Genomic DNA, 16,488 nt, shown 5'->3' on the forward strand with positions numbered 1-16,488 from the left:
AACAACTACAACCTACTGTAACTACAGGAGAGATAAACCACACCTACAGAACAACTACAACCTACTGTAACTACAGGAGAGATAAACCACACCTACAGAACAACTACAACCTACTGTAACTACAGGAGAGATAAACCACACCTACAGAACAACTACAACCTACTGTAACTACAGGAGAGATAAACCACACCTACAGAACAACTACAACCTACTGTAACTACAGGAGAGATAAACCACACCTACAGAACAACTACAACCTACTGTAACTACAGGAGAGATAAACCACACCTACAGAACAACTACAACCTACTGTAACTACAGGAGAGATAAACCACACCTACAGAACAACTACAACCTACTGTAACTACAGGAGAGATAAACCACACCTACAGAACAACTACAACCTACTGTAACTACAGGCGAGATAAACCACACCTACAGAACAACTACAACCTACTGTAACTACAGGCGAGATAAACCACACCTACAGAACAACTACAGGCCTACTGTAACTACAGGAGAGATAAACCACACCTACAGAACAACTACAACCTACTGTAACTACAGGAGAGATAAACCACACCTACAGAACAACTACAACCTACTGTAACTACAGGAGAGATAAACCACACCTACAGAACAACTACAACCTACTGTAACTACAGGAGAGATAAACCACACCTACAGAACAACTACAACCTACTGTAACTACAGGAGAGATAAACCACACCTACAGAACAACTACAACCTACTGTAACTACAGGAGAGATAAACCACACCTACAGAACAACTACAACCTACTGTAACTACAGGAGAGATAAACCACACCTACAGAACAACTACAACCTACTGTAACTACAGGAGAGATAAACCACACCTACAGAACAACTACAACCTACTGTAACTACAGGAGAGATAAACCACACCTACACATTCAGATGAAAACACATGGATGTACTGGACTTTCTAACTCACTACCAAACAGGGAGTATTTGACATGACAGGAAAATAGAAGTAGATTTAATTCAATACAGAAACAGTGATGGAAGCAACTGGACATGAGCCTGTACCTGTGATGGGGTAGTCCACGTAGCGTCTGGTCTTCCCATCGTAGTACTCAGTACCTTTCACAATGACCAGATGGGCAGGGAAGTTGACTCCCCAGGCCAGAGTACTGGTGGCTATCAGTATCTGGAAACAGAGAAAGATAGTGTGTCATACCAGTCATGGATTTAACAAAGTAAAGCAGAAACACTTTCAGTGCCATATCTGCACCATTGTTGTACAGTATATACCTGCAACTATTCAATACATATATACCTGCAACTATTCAAGACGTATATACCTGTAACTATTCAATACGTGAATACCTGTAACTATTCAATACGTGAATACCTGTAACTATTCAAGACGTATATACCTGTAACTATTCAAGACGTATATACCTGTAACTATTCAAGACGTATATACCTGTAACTATTCAAGACGTATATACCTGTAACTATTCAAGACGTATATACCTGTAACTATTCAAGACGTATATACCTGTAACTATTCAATACGTATATACCTGTAACTATTCAATACGAATATACCTGTAACTATTCAATAAGTATATACCTGTAACTATTCAATACGTATATACCTGTAACTATTCAATATGTATATACCTGTAACTATTCAATATGTATATACCTGTAACTATTCAATACGTATATACCTGTAACTATTCAATACGTATATACCTGTAACTATTCAAGACGTATATACCTGTAACTATTCAATACGTATATACCTGTAACTATTCAAGACGTATATACCTGTAACTATTCAATACGTATATACCTGTAACTATTCAAGACGTATATACCTGTAACTATTCAAGACGTATTTACCTGTAACTATTCAAGATGTATTTACCTGTAACTATTCAATACGTATATACCTGCAACTATTCAATATGTATAGACCTATAACTATTCAATATGTATATACAGTTGAAGTCGGAAGTTTACATACACCTTAGCCAAATACATTTAAACTCAGTTTTTCACTATTCCTGACACTTAATCCTAGTAAAAATTCCCTGTCTTAGGTCAGTTAGGGTCACCACTTTATTTAAAAAATGTGAAATGTCAGAATAATAGTAGAGAGGATGTTTAATTTCAGCTTTTATTTATTTCATCACATTCCAAGTGGGTCAGAAGTTTACATACACTCAATTAGTATTTGGTAGCATTGCCTTTAAATTGTTTAACTTGGGTCAAATGTTTCGGGTAGCCTTCCACAAGCTTCCCAAAATAAGTTGGGTGAATTTTGGCCCATTCCTCCTGACAGAGCTGGTGTAACTGAGTCAGGTTTGTAGGCCTCCTTGCTCGCACACACATTTTCAGTTCTGCCCACAAATTTTCTACAGGATTGAGGTCAGGGCTTTGTGATGGCCACTCCACTCCAATACCTTGACTTTGTTATCCTTAAGCCATTTTGCCACAACTTTGGAAGTATGCTTGGGGTCGTTGTCCATTTGGAAGACCCATTTGTGACCAAGCGTTAACTTCCTGACTGATGTCTTGAGATGTTGCTTCAATATATCCACATCATTTTTCTTCCTCATGATGCCATCTATTTTGTGAAGTGCACCAGTCCCTCCTGCAGAAAAGCACCCCTACAACATGATGCTGCCATCCCCGTGCTTCACGGTTGGGATGGTGTTCTTCAGCTTGCAAGCTTCCCCCTTTTCCCTTCAAAAATAACGATGGTCATTATGGCCAAACAGTTCTATTTTTGTTTCATCAGACCAGAGGACATTTCTCCAAAAAGTACCATCTTTGTCCCCATGTGCAGTTGCAAACCGTAGTCTGGCTTTTTTATGGTGGTTTTGGAGCAGTGGCTTCTTCCTTGCTGAGCGGCCTTTCAGGTTATGTCGATATAGGACTCGTTTTATTGTGGATATAGATACTTTTGTACACGTTTCCTCCAGCATCTTCACAAGGTCCTTTGTTTTTGTTCTGGGATTGATTTGCACTTTTCGCACCAAAGTACATTCATCTCTAGGAGACAGAACGTGTCTCCTTCCTGAGCGGTATGACGACTGCGTGGTCCCATGGTATTTATACTTGCGTACTATTGTTTATACAGATGAACGTGGTAGCTTCAGGCGTTTGGAAATTGCTCCCAAGGATGAACCAGACTTGTGGAGGTCTACAATTCTTTTTCTGACATTTTCGCTGATTTCTTTTGATTTTCCCATGATGTCAAGCAAAGAGGCACTGAGTTTGAAGGTAGGCCTTGAAATACATCCACAGGTACACCTCCAATTGACACCAATTAAGTGAAATAATCTGTCTGTAAACAATTGTTGGAAAAATTACTTGTGTCATGCACAAAGTAGACGTCCTAACCGACTTGCCAAAACTATAGTTTGTTAACAAGAAATTTGTGGAGTGGTTGAAAAACGAGTTTTAATGACTCCAACCATGTAAACTTCCGACTTCAAATGTACCTGCAACTATTCAATACGTATATAGCTATAACCATTCAATATGTATATACCTGCAACCATTCAATATGTATATACCTGCAACCATTCAATATGTATATACCTGCAACTATTCAATACGTATATACCTGCAACTATTCAATACGTATATACCTGCAACTATTCAATACGTATATACCTGCAACTATTCAATACGTATATACCTGCAACTATTCAATACGTATATACCTGCAACTATTCAATACGTATATACCTGCAACTATTCAATACGTATATACCTGTAAGCATTCAATACGTATATACCTGTAAGCATTCAATACGTATATACCTGTAAGCATTCAATACGTATATACCTGTAAGCATTCAATACGTATATACCTGTAAGCATTCAATACGTATATACCTGTAAGCATTCAATACGTATATACCTGTAAGCATTCAATACGTATATACCTGTAACCATTCAATACGTATATACCTGTAAGCATTCAATACGTATATACCTGTAACTATTCAATATGTATATACCTGTAAGCATTCAATACGTATATACCTGTAACCATTCAATACGTATATACCTGTAACCATTCAATACGTATATACCTGTAACCATTCAATACGTATATACCTGTAACTATTCAATGTGTATATACCTGTAACTATTCAATATGTATATACCTGTAACTATTCAATATGTATATACCTGTAACTATTCAATATGTATATACCTGTAACCATTCAATACGTATATACCTGTAACTATTCAATATGTATATACCTGTAACTATTCAATATGTATATACCTGTAACTATTCAATATGTATATACCTGTAGGAGGATCCTCAGTGTCATTCATGTATGAGTGTCTATTATTTGTTTTCTACCTGTGTCACCTGTCTGTGTCATACCTGTGTGAGAGTCTTCTGTCTGCGTGTCACTGTCCTATCAGGGTCCCACCTGAACCTGTCAGGGTCCCACCTGAACCTGTCAGGGTCCCACCTGAACCTGTCAGGGTCCCACCTGAACCTGTCAGGGTCCCACCTGAACCTGTCAGGGTCCTACCTGAACCTGTCAGGGTCCCACCTGAACCTGTCAGGGTCCTACCTGAACCTGTCAGGGTCCTACCTGAACCTGTCAGGGTCCCACCTGAACCTGTCAGGGTCCTACCTGAACCTGTCAGGGTCCTACCTGAACCTGTCAGGGTCCTACCTGAACCTGTCAGGGTCCCACCTGAACCTGTCAGGGTCCTACCTGAACCTGTCAGGGTCCTACCTGAACCTGTCAGGGTCCTACCTGAACCTGTCAGGGTCCTACCTGGATCTTGCAGTTGACAAACAGTTCCTCCACAGTCTTCCTGTCTCTCTCGTGTAGTCCAGCGTGGTGCATGCCGATACCAAACGCCAACGTCAGCTTCAGGTTGGACTCCCTCACCGTGGCGATGATATCTGTCATCTGGGTAACATTAACCAATCACAGCATGAGACCTCACCTCATCAACCTACGACAGCACGAGACCTTATCTTCTCGACCAATAGAGACACAGTAAACCAGTAGACAGTGTAGGACTAGAAGGCACATCCATGACGAAGAAGACATTGTTGGACATGAGCAGGGAGGGGGGCTGGAAGGAGTGGAGAAAAGGGAGGTGGAGAAAAAACTGAAAACAACATGTGGGACAGGGCAAGAAAAACATTTGAAAGGGTTTTACAGGGGGAGTTACAGGGAGGACGAGGGGTACATGTTCACAGAGGAAGGAAGGAGGGAGAGGGGCTAACTGCAGCAGAGGAAGTAATAGAGAGAACATAAGGCTAACTCAGGCAGAGAGGGCGGACTCCCACTGAGACTGAGGCAGCTAGCGCCAGTCGCCTGTCACTCAAACCACAGGGACTCCAGCAGCTACACGGCCAGTACAGAAACACAGCAGGGAGCAGCATATATCACTGGACACACACACACACTGCAGGGCCAGTTCAACACACCCAGTGCTAAAAATACACATACAGTAAATGCCAGGTCAAGTTCTCACACACACACACACACACACACACACACACACACACACACACACACACACACACACACACACACACACACACACACACACACACACACACACACACACACACACACACACACACACACACACACACACACACACACACACACACACACACACAGAGCTAGGAAAGGTGGAGCAGAAGAGAGGATGAAATGTATCCTATGAATTAGATTTTTCTGCTACGTATACAGTATTAAGGACTAGTTTGCAGTGTGTGTGTGTCTATTTTACAAGTTGGGGTTTGAAGTCAGTCAGAGCTCTATATTTCGCTCAGACCACAGGCTTGGTGTGAAATGCGAGCAGCCCCATAAAACATGTTGATATCCATCTTTTACACTGCCAAGCCTACTGTGACTTCATAAGGTCCAATATGAGGGATTATTCACCAGACACACATCCAACACTGTTCTGCTCAGCTCTCTGTATCCTGGGGTTCTGGCAGGCCTGAGCAAATACATTGTTTTACTGTTTTTTAATGTGTGTGAGTGAGTGAGTGAGTGAGTGAGTGAGTTAGAGAGATAGAGAGATAAATGGAGAGAGCGAGTTAGCTAGTGTGTGTGTGTATTGTAAGAAATTATCCTTGTTTATGGGCCCCTATATATCAGACACACATGTTAAGGTAATTACTGCCCATCTTCTATCAGAGCACATTTTCTCATCTTGAAATAATCCTGAAGTATGCAGAGAAAATAATGGGATATGACACAGGCGTTTCCTGTAGAAGTTGGTTTGAGTTCCCTCTGTAATTACACTAAAACCAGTGCTTACAGAGAGAGAATATCAGGAGAGAGCAACAAGCAGCAGAGGACGAGGAATAGGAAGACTGGAGGAATAGAACAGAGAGAAAGAGGAGATAGAGAAAGAGAGACAGACTAAGAGAAGGAGAAAGATCAAGCGAGAAAGAGCTGTGTACATCTACAGTATGACAACAGGGTTAGTTCCACTAGGAGGTAACAAGTATAAGCCTGGTCACCTGAGTCTCGTCCTGGTGCAGCCACTGTTTGGGGTCGTCCTCGGTGGCCAGGAAGGCTATCAGGTCTAGAGCTGTCAGACGAGTCTGTCGTCGCGACGACACAAAGATCAGAACAGGCTTGGCTGGAGAGTGACTGCGAATCGCTGGAGAGAGAGAGAGAAAGAGAGAGAGAGAGATATAGAGAGGGGGGATGCACAGCGTAGTTGCATACTTAGTGTGTGTTTCTGTGTGTGGTATAGTGTACCTTGGAACACAGGCTTGTTCATGCTGGCCATGCGGGGGCAGTAGTGCTGTCCTGGGAAGCCCTGGATGTGAACCTCCAATGGGACGGGACGCACAGAGGGCCGGAAGTTAAACAAACCCACCTGTAAGAGAGGGGGAGAGGCAAAGAGACAGAGAGAGTTAGACAGTGGATGAAAGAGAAACATATGGACATAGAACCATAGAAAGAGAATGAATGTCTTCTCTCAGTCAGTCAGTGAGAGAGAGTGAGAGAGAGAGACAGAGTGGATGAAAGAGAACTAGATCGAGAGAGAGAGACAGAGAGCGGATAGATAGATAGATAGATAGATAGATAGATAGATAGATAGATAGATAGATAGATAGATAGATAGATAGATAGATAGATAGATAGATAGATAGATAGATAGATAGATAGATAGATAGATAAAGTGAGTCCAGCTGGCAGCGAGGCCCATCTGGGTGTCTAAAGGTTTGTCATTGTCCCTGTCCGGGGGAGAGGGACAGGGAACTGAGCGCTTTTTGTCTGTTGTGCTCAGAGGCTCGCTGGGTAGGGCAGCAGTGCATTGTGGTGTGTGGAGTGGTCAGGCAGGGCAGGCGCGTGTGTACACATATCTAAAGGCCTGGATAATGGATTGGGCATCTAAACCAACCCAACATCCCCAGTCCCTCCCGTCCTCAGTCTAAACAGCCAGATTTATAACCAGACAATCTGTCTGACAGGGACACTCTGCAACAGTAACACAACGTTTAGACAACCAATACCGTCACAGAGAAGACTGGAATGGTAGGATACAGTTGGAATTTGAGCGCAATGTTTTAAAAGCATTACAAATGACGTTATGGTAAAACTTTATAACTTTCAGAAATAAGCAGTTGTAAATGTTTATGAATGCTTTATAAATGTTATATAAAATGTTTTTCAGCAGATAGTATTTTCTTTTTGAGATAAATTGTATAAGTGAATGTAAAGACTGTCTGTCTACATGTGGTTTCATGTGTGACTGGGGTCATGCAGGCATACAGGAGTTCCCATGTCTCTCTGCGGTGGACAGGGAGCTTATTAAATACCCTTCTGATATGATTACTGCTATTATTATTATTATTATTATTGACTGTCAAGTCATCTGTCCGCATTGGTACCGTGATTTCTGTTGATTACCAGAGCAACTCAAGCATGGCTCCAGAGAAACAGGACTCCAAACCATTACCGTACTGTGGTCAAAACTATTACACGGATTCTCTGCCAAAAACATCAGTATTATTCTACATTTATCAAATACGAAAAGGGCAGGCGGATACGTGAACACTAAAAAACACTGGCTAACACAAATGTGGTTACTGGTTGGCTTGAGAACAGCAATGTCAATTACAAAACCTTCAACTGATGATAGAGACATGAACTCTATCTGAACACAGGACAGGAGGTCAAAAGGTGAAAGGATGAGCTGGTTTAAACTACAGGAGATGTCTTGTCTATGTGAAACTGAGACTAACGTGATGGTATGATCAGGGTAGAACACTGTTGTAATGCCTGATTCAGATAAGAAGCTGATCCTAGGTCTGAGCCTAAGTGCAACTCCTACCAGGAGTGGCGTTTCACAATACTTGTAGTGTCTAGTATGTAGATGCTATGGAGAGCTCACCTGTCCAATCCCTAGCCAGTCGGCGAGGTCTCGTGCGTTGGCCAGGGCCGTAGACAGGCCCACCACGCGGACAGTCTTGTTGGTGTGGGAGGAGATGAAGTTGGTCCTGGACACTATGACCTCCAGCACAGGACCTCTGTCCTCCCCTGGGATACAGACACAGTGGTATGAGGGTTTATGAGGGTTAAAGTTAAGGCTCTATAGAAGGTTCTGTTTGTATGATGGTTTATGAGGGTTAAAGTTAAGGCTCTATAGAAGGTTCTGTTTGTATGATGGTTTATGAGGGTTAAAGTTAAGGCTCTATAGAAGGTTCTGTTTGTATGAGGGTTTATGAGGGTTAAAGTTAAGGCTCTATAGAAGGTTCTGTTTGTATGAGGGTTTATGAGGGTTAAAGTTAAGGCTCTATAGAAGGTTCTGTTTGTATGATGGTTTATGAGGGTAAAAGTTAAGGCTCTATAGAAGGTTCTGTTTGTATGAGGGTTTATGAGGGTTAAAGTTAAGGCTCTATAGAAGGTTCTGTTTGTATGAGGGTTTATGAGGGTTAAAGTTAAGGCTCTATAGAAGGTTCTGTTTGTATGATGGTTTATGAGGGTTGTATGTTTGATTGTATGGGGTTTGTGAGGCAAGAACCAGACGCATAGATATTAAATATCTCTCTATATTCTTCTGTGTAGAATTAGGCTGTGGTACCTAGCAGGTGGATCTCGTCGATGATGAGGATGGCTACTTTCTGGACGTAGCTGCGGTTCTGCCAGGAGCGACTCACGCCGTCCCACTTCTCCGGCGTGGTCACAATCAGGTCAGCTGCGGCGATGGCCCGCATGTCTGGAGTCACATCACCTGTCAGCTCCACGACCCTAGGGACGAGGAGAGAGGGAAGGGAGGGAGGGAGGGAGGGAGGGAGGGGGAGGGAGGGAGGGAGGGAGGGAGGGAGGGGGGAGGGAGGGAGGGAGGGAGGGAGGGAGGGGAGAGACAATAGATGGATGGATAGATAGATACCACAGCTGATGGCCATTGACAGATGTGAATGCAACTGAAATGCACATGGTTATAACCAAGTCTCACTCACTTCTTCCCCAGTTTTTCCTCTATCCTGATCTTCCAGTCCTCGATCCTCTCCCTGACCAGAGCTTTCAGAGGGGCAATGTACACCACCTGAGAACACACACAGAGCAAGGATAAACAGAGAGAAATGTAGAGCGATATTGAAAGAGAAAAATAGAGAGATAGAGTGAAGGGGGCAGACAGACCTTGGAGGTAGGGTACTGGTTGAAGACTCGGAACATGGCCAACTCGGCAGCGATGGTTTTACCGGAGCCCGTTGGCGCCCCCAGCAGGACGTTGGTGTCGGTGTGGTAGAGCGTGTGGAAGATCTGTGTCTGGATGGGGTTGAAGTGGGTGAACTTGTACAGACTCTCGTACTCCGGGTTCCCCAGGGCGGTGATGGGCAACGGCTGCAGGTCCAGCAGCTCTGAGAATCCACAGGGCAACATTGAGACAACGTATGGGTACATTTGTCAAGGAAAAAAGACAAAAGAAAGGTGTACGTGTGAAGTATGAAGAGTTGTTTCCTCTGTACACCTCTGAGGGTTGGTCTGTGTGTGTGTGAGTCTGTTGTACAGTACCAGTATGTGGGGGATGTCTCTCAGGCAGGATGAGGTGTTGGAAGTTGATGATGCAGACAGCCTCTGAGCCCAGCCAGCGGTCTGACACAGCTTTGATGTAGTACTGGGAGGGCATGGGCTCAAAGATAGGGATGGTGAACACCACCTGTTGGGGCTCCCCACTCACCACCTGGAAAACACACACAAGGTAAGAAAGACTAGGCTCAACCATATCCACTGATACAGGGTCAGATTTATTCCATAACCATAATGGTTAAGTTTAGGATTAGGGGTCAGGTAATCTGATCCTAGATCTGTAGTTAGGGGCAACTTCTGCCTCAAGGGAACACAGTAGAACAAGTGGCTCTCTAGAAGCTAATGGTACCCAGAAACCCACCTGTTTCTTCTGTAGGAGCAGGTATTCTGAATGGTAGATGTGATCGTTGATGGGGTCCTCCACCCACAGCCACCAGGGCTCTCCCACTGAACCATGACACTAAGAGAGGAGAGGAGAGGCAGAGGAGAAGAGAGGAGAGGGGCGAGGCAGAGGGGAGAGGAGAGAGGAGAGGAGAGAAAGGCAGAAGCATGAAGAATCGGTGGCATTAGAAGATCAGAGTACTCCCAGGTTGTTTAACCAGATAGTAGCAATTCAAAACAAAGCAATGTAATTGTTGGTAGGTATGTGCGTAACCCTTCAGTCATGGGTTTTGGGGTGACTCCAAACAGAAACCTCAGCCCTCTCCTCTCCTCTCTCCCCAGGAGGAGAAGGAGGTGCACTGTACTGTGTATCTCTCTACACTTCTCTGCTCTGAGTTGACCCCCTGTAGAACACTGTACGCTAATTCCTTTTCTCTGCTGTGGAAACAACTGCGGGCTGGCTAACAGACCACAGGTCCAGGAGACTGGTTTATGACACATGGAGAGAGGAGACAGTCCAGTTTCCACAGACAAACACACTAAAACATCAGCTATGATGTCATCTGCTGGCCTGGTCCCTAGCCCTCTTGCGTAAATGTCTAAAGATATCAGGGACACTACTCTTGATTAGGGCTAGGAGTTAGTCCCAACCATGTGACCTGAACCAGGAACAATTCTGGGTCCTACTCATGATAAATGCACAACATTCGGATGACCCCAAAATAGAAGAATACTAAAGGGAGTGGGGAAACGCGCATTAATATTACAAAACGACATCCAACTCCTGTCTGTTTCCCTATTAGAATGAGTCATTATCCTGGAGTCCATGGCTTGGGTTAGAGTTAGGGAGATCTCATGTGTCTCTACATGTGTCGTGGCTAGCTTGCGTGTGTACATATGCAGCAGGGATCACTGGCTAAGCTGGGGGTGTTCCATAACAACTCTCCCATGAGCAGAGCATGCATCGCTAATCACACAAACATTCATCTTCATACACAGCCTGGCTACAACGGGCCTCCTATTCCACCCCGACTCCCTTACAAAACTACAGGAGTCATCCGCCTCAATGATATTCTCCAATCACCATAGAGATCCTATAGCCTAATTCGCAATTCAATGATGTACTGTATATTCCCTCCATTGGACATGGCTCTACTTATGGACAGCAGACTTGGGTTCAAACGGCATTTGAAATCTTTCAAATACTTAGCTTTGTTTGATTGATCTTGCCTGGCGCAATGGAACCAATGGAATAGTCCCAAAAGTGGAAAACACCGTCCATCTGGCACACCAGGCAGGCTCAAGCAAATGTAGTATAAAAGCCAAAGGATAATATTACAAGAAGGTGATGCACCTAAACACTGATCTAGAATCAGCCATCTTCCCTTTAAATAAGCCTTAATTTGAACCATTCAAAGAAAAAAAGAGCCCTTCAACCAGTACTTGGGATGTGGACTAACACTTCCAGAGGTGGGAATTTGACGCTGCGGGGTTGTTTCAGCAGCTGGCTTCTCCTCCTTGTAGAACAGCGGTGAGATTCCCACTTTTCACTCATTACTCTATCACCCCCACTGGCTGGAGGAGGAGAGGAGCAGGGCCACTGGGGGAGAGGACAGCTCCATACTGACAGACCACTGACACTTCACACTAACACATTTCTATGGTTAGCAGCATTTAGACACACTTAAAGAGTGCTCTGATAATGTCTACTGTTTGTGTACTGGGGTGTGTGTGTGTGTGTGTGTGTGTGGTGTGTGTGTGTGTGTGTGTGTGTGTGTGAGGGAGAGAGAGAGACATCGAGGTCATCCTAGGTGAGGTCGACATGGTTACCTGGTCATGCCACTGGAAGTCGGGGGTGATCTGGAGGCGGACCCTGAGCACAGTGCGTGTGATTGGTTGGATGGTGGCCTCCATCAGTATGGAAGGGATCTGGTGGACACACTGCTTCACCTTCAACCCGATGTTCACGTGGTGGAGCATGTGACCTGGGACACACAGAGAGAGGGAAGTGTTACTACAGCACGCTGCACGAGCACGCTGCACGAGCACACACACACACACACACAGACACACACAGACACACACACACACACACACACACACACACACACACACACACACACACACACACACACACACACACACACACAGCTCTACAGAACACAATAAAATTCATGTCTAATTTGGTAGTACACCACACCTGGACCAGTATTGTCTCACCTATCTCGTCCTTCTGCATATCTTTCAGTTTGTCCACAGTGAGTTTCTTCTCCTCCAGACGGGCCAGCACGTTGTGAGGCAGGATGGAGAACTGTCTCAGGGGGTGAGCGAAGCCCCACAGACGCTTGTCTATCACTTTACACAGGTTGAGCAGGCGGTAGGTCATGGTAGGCCAGCGCTTCCTCAGAGCAATCTCAAACAGAGCCCTGACGATACGAGCTGCGTTCTACACAGGGAAGAAATACACTCAGTTACAATTTGAGTGGCATTCTATAGTAGAAAAACAAGGACAGACCGATTGGAATCACAATTGGGGTAGTGTATTAAGACAGACGACAGGCTACAGCCAGACTTAGAGCAGTGTTCTACAATGGGTACAGCAGGACAGAGAAAGCCATGCAGAGACTGAAATAATCCATCAAGATGTAGGATGATTAATCATGTCTGATCGAGAGCCGCGGGGCTGGTATGATCAGGCTCTGTTCTGAAACATGGGTCAGGCCTGGCTGTGCGCTGATGGATTGCTCATGTCTGTCCTGACAGAGGGGTCAGGTGGTTGGGGCTGCTCGCTGATAAACTGGTCAGATCTGACGTGGCTGGGCTCTGATTGATTTGGGCAGGTGTTAATGACATGATGGATTGGTAGAGTCTGGCCGTGCTGTGATTGATTTGTTGGGCCTGGCTTTGCTGTGATGGATAAATCGTGGCGAGGCTGCTATCTGTGATAGATTGGTCAGGTCTGCTTGTGTCCGGAACATGTGGTTGAGTGGGAGGATGGACAGAGACAGGCAGGCAGGCAGACAGACAGAGACAGGCAGGCAGACAGAGACAGGCAGGCAGACAGAGACAGGCAGGCATACAAGCAGAGACACAGAAACACCGGCTGGGCCAGATGTTGGTCTGCTGCTGGTTAAAAGGCCACTAGGGCAACCTCACTCCTACATCAAACCCTCTGGAGAGAAAACCCTACACTCACACCCTTACTGAGCCTACACTCATACTCCAAATAACAACCAACAGCCAAAACACATCAGGCCTCACAGTCCGAGTCACAGCACCAACATAATCAATCTCAATAATCTCCCTGGTTGGAACTAACTTCATGATTAAGCTGCCTTCCTTCTCCAGTTCTTCTGTGTCCGTGTGTCTTTAAGAGCATGCAGTAAACACAGGTCAACTGTGGACTCAGGTCTCTCAGCGCTCATGTACAATAATCTACTCTCTCAGGAGAACGCCTGGTGTCCTGCGGTCAAGTGCACAGGCCTGCAGAACTGCTCTATCAATCATCCAGTTGCTAAAGCCATTGAGGAGTGTGTGTGTATGCATGAGAGACAGGGAGTTAGCCTCTGCCAGTGTTTGTGAGTGTGCGCAACTATATGTATGTATGCAACTTTATCTCTGTGCTTATGTGTGTCTCTGTTGGTGTTTAGTGGCAGTATCATGCGGCAGCAGGACCCATCAGTCCTCAGTCTGGATTAACCATCAGATCCCCTCTATTCCACTATGGCTGCCTGCCTCCCGGCCACAGCCATCCAAACCGGCTGCACATCTGAAATCGTGCAAAATAGGAGCAAAGTGGGAATTTGCTGTGAACAATTCCAAATATTCAGCCACATGGAATCAGTTACCGCGGGAAACCATGGATAGATGGGTTCAGCAGAGGATGGGAAGAGGGGATGGGATGCAGGGAAGGGGGGGGGGAAACTCCAAATGCAAAAAAGATTCTAGGCTATCAGTCACTGAGAAATATGCACCAGCCAAACATGTTACTTTCATCAGATATCAAAGCATTTGATTTTCATAAAGAGCATAATGCAGAGATGCCGGCATGGAGGATTAACTGTGACAGTTCATGAAAGCCTCATGATCCCTCTGAAACAATGGAGATGCTGGTACAAACAGGAAACCCGTTTATGGATGTGTATGATATGATTAGTTAAGACACCACTTCTAAACCCCATCAGAACACCAGTATGATTGAAACATTCTGCTCTGGGACGCCGACGCCATGTGCTGCTGTGCTCCTGGCAGGGGACACAGGGGTACAGCTGGACCCCTCAGAGGGGCTAGCTCAGTTCAGTTTGGGGTAGAAGCAGAGTATGTACACATGTTGAAGTTTCTTCAGGTATGGTTCAGTTTGTATGAGTGTGTGTGTGTATGTATGTGAGAAACAAATGGAGAGAGAGCATGTGTGTGTGTGGTGCTGTGCCTGTAACCTACCTGTGCTACGTAGGACAGGTCTGAGATGAGGGAGAAGCTGTCCACCTCTCCCCGGCCGATGTAGGTCTGCAGTAGGATATTGATCTTGCCGTATCCGTTCTCCACTCCGCCTGCAGCAGGCAGCTCACAGTAGTTACACAGCATCTGCTCTAGTTCCTCCATCTCCTCATCACGCACCTGGAACACACACACACACACACACACACACACACACCACACACACACACACACACACACACACACACACACAGAGTCAGGAGTCTTTCCACCTGGGTACTCAAACTATATCAAGACCTTGCTATACTGTTTAGCAGGTGTCCTGCAGCAGTCTATAATGTGTGATGAGTGACCTCTCATTGTGACCTGTGACCTCTCACCTTGACCTGTTCAAACTCCTCGGCCTTGGAGACGATGCTGAGGATGTCAGCCTCTGTCTTCTGGGAGTTGAACAGCTCGTTGAACGTCTGCATGGAGGAGGAGGTGGACAAACACAAACATCGAACTGACATAAGGAACAGCTGTTATCAAGTTGTATATTGTATGTTACTGTACCATCATTCATGATGAGTTTTTTTTGTAGATAATACCATGCCATATTACACCTACACAGAAGGGTATATATATATATACACTTCTGTGGACAGCTTCTCCCTCATCTCAGACCTGTATGTATGTATGTGTATATATATATATATATATATATATATATATATATATATATATATATATATATATATATATATATATATATATATATATATACACACACACACACACACACACACACACACACACATATATATATATACACACACACACACACACACACACACACACACACACACACACACACACCTGGTTACAATAATATAACACATTGGAGTACACCAAACATGAGGAACACCTTTCTAATATTGAGTTGCAGCCTCAATTTGTCGGGGCATGGACTCCACAAGATGACGAAAGCTTTCCACAGGTATGCTGGCCCATGTTAATTGAAATGCATTCCAGGTGACTACCTCATGAAGCTGGTTAATAGAATGCCAAGAGTTTGCAAACCTGTCATCAAGGCAAAGAGTAGCTACTTTGAAGAACCTAAAAAATATTTTGATTTGTTTAACACTTTTTTGGTTACTACATGATTCCATGTGTTATTTGATAGTTTTGATGTCTTCACTATTATTCTACAATGTAGAAAATAGTAAAAAGAAAGAAAAACCCTGGAATCAATAGCTGTGTTCAAACCTTTGACTGGTACTGTAAGTCATGGAAAGAGCACCAGGTGTTCTTAATGTTTTGTACACTCAGTGTACAATACAACACAGTACATATAACATAATATCATGTTATGGAACTCTGGTGTACCTCCATGGTGTTGTATTTGATGTAGAAGTGACTGGCGGTTCTGCCCAGGTCAGTGGAGGCGAAGTATCCTGTCCTCTCCTCGAAGCGGATCATCCTGGCCTTGTCCAGCTTCCTGGCTGCCATCACCACCAGTTCCTTACGATACATCTCCAGACCTGGGTCCATCTAACACAGAGACAGAACAGTTTAACCCTGCCATCACCACCAGTTCCTTACAGTACAGCTCCAGACCTGGTCCATCTAAC

The 16,488-nt window shown here is 44.5% G+C and overlaps 1 protein-coding gene across 2 annotated transcripts in view; it reads right to left on the reverse strand.

Moving 5' to 3' along the window:
* ascc3 (activating signal cointegrator 1 complex subunit 3) overlaps window positions 1-16,488 on the reverse strand; it is a 173,211-nt gene that overhangs the window by 27,595 nt on the left and 129,128 nt on the right. For both annotated transcript variants that reach the window (XM_082975440.1, XM_082975441.1), the window contains exons 19-33: window positions 16,244-16,408; window positions 15,256-15,342; window positions 14,879-15,055; window positions 12,659-12,884; window positions 12,269-12,423; window positions 10,419-10,517; window positions 10,043-10,211; window positions 9,668-9,888; window positions 9,487-9,572; window positions 9,108-9,274; window positions 8,418-8,563; window positions 6,776-6,896; window positions 6,532-6,674; window positions 4,814-4,951; window positions 1,071-1,191 (exon numbers count right to left, since the gene is read on the reverse strand). In XM_082975440.1, coding sequence (XP_082831566.1) covers window positions 1,071-1,191; window positions 4,814-4,951; window positions 6,532-6,674; window positions 6,776-6,896; window positions 8,418-8,563; window positions 9,108-9,274; window positions 9,487-9,572; window positions 9,668-9,888; window positions 10,043-10,211; window positions 10,419-10,517; window positions 12,269-12,423; window positions 12,659-12,884; window positions 14,879-15,055; window positions 15,256-15,342; window positions 16,244-16,408 — 2,221 coding nt within the window. The remainder of the gene's footprint in view (window positions 1-1,070; window positions 1,192-4,813; window positions 4,952-6,531; window positions 6,675-6,775; window positions 6,897-8,417; window positions 8,564-9,107; window positions 9,275-9,486; window positions 9,573-9,667; window positions 9,889-10,042; window positions 10,212-10,418; window positions 10,518-12,268; window positions 12,424-12,658; window positions 12,885-14,878; window positions 15,056-15,255; window positions 15,343-16,243; window positions 16,409-16,488) is intronic.

Source organism: Salmo salar, chromosome 05 (assembly GCF_965601325.2).
Source record: "Salmo salar chromosome 05, fSalSal1, whole genome shotgun sequence".
NCBI classification, from domain to species: domain Eukaryota; kingdom Metazoa; phylum Chordata; class Actinopteri; order Salmoniformes; family Salmonidae; genus Salmo; species Salmo salar.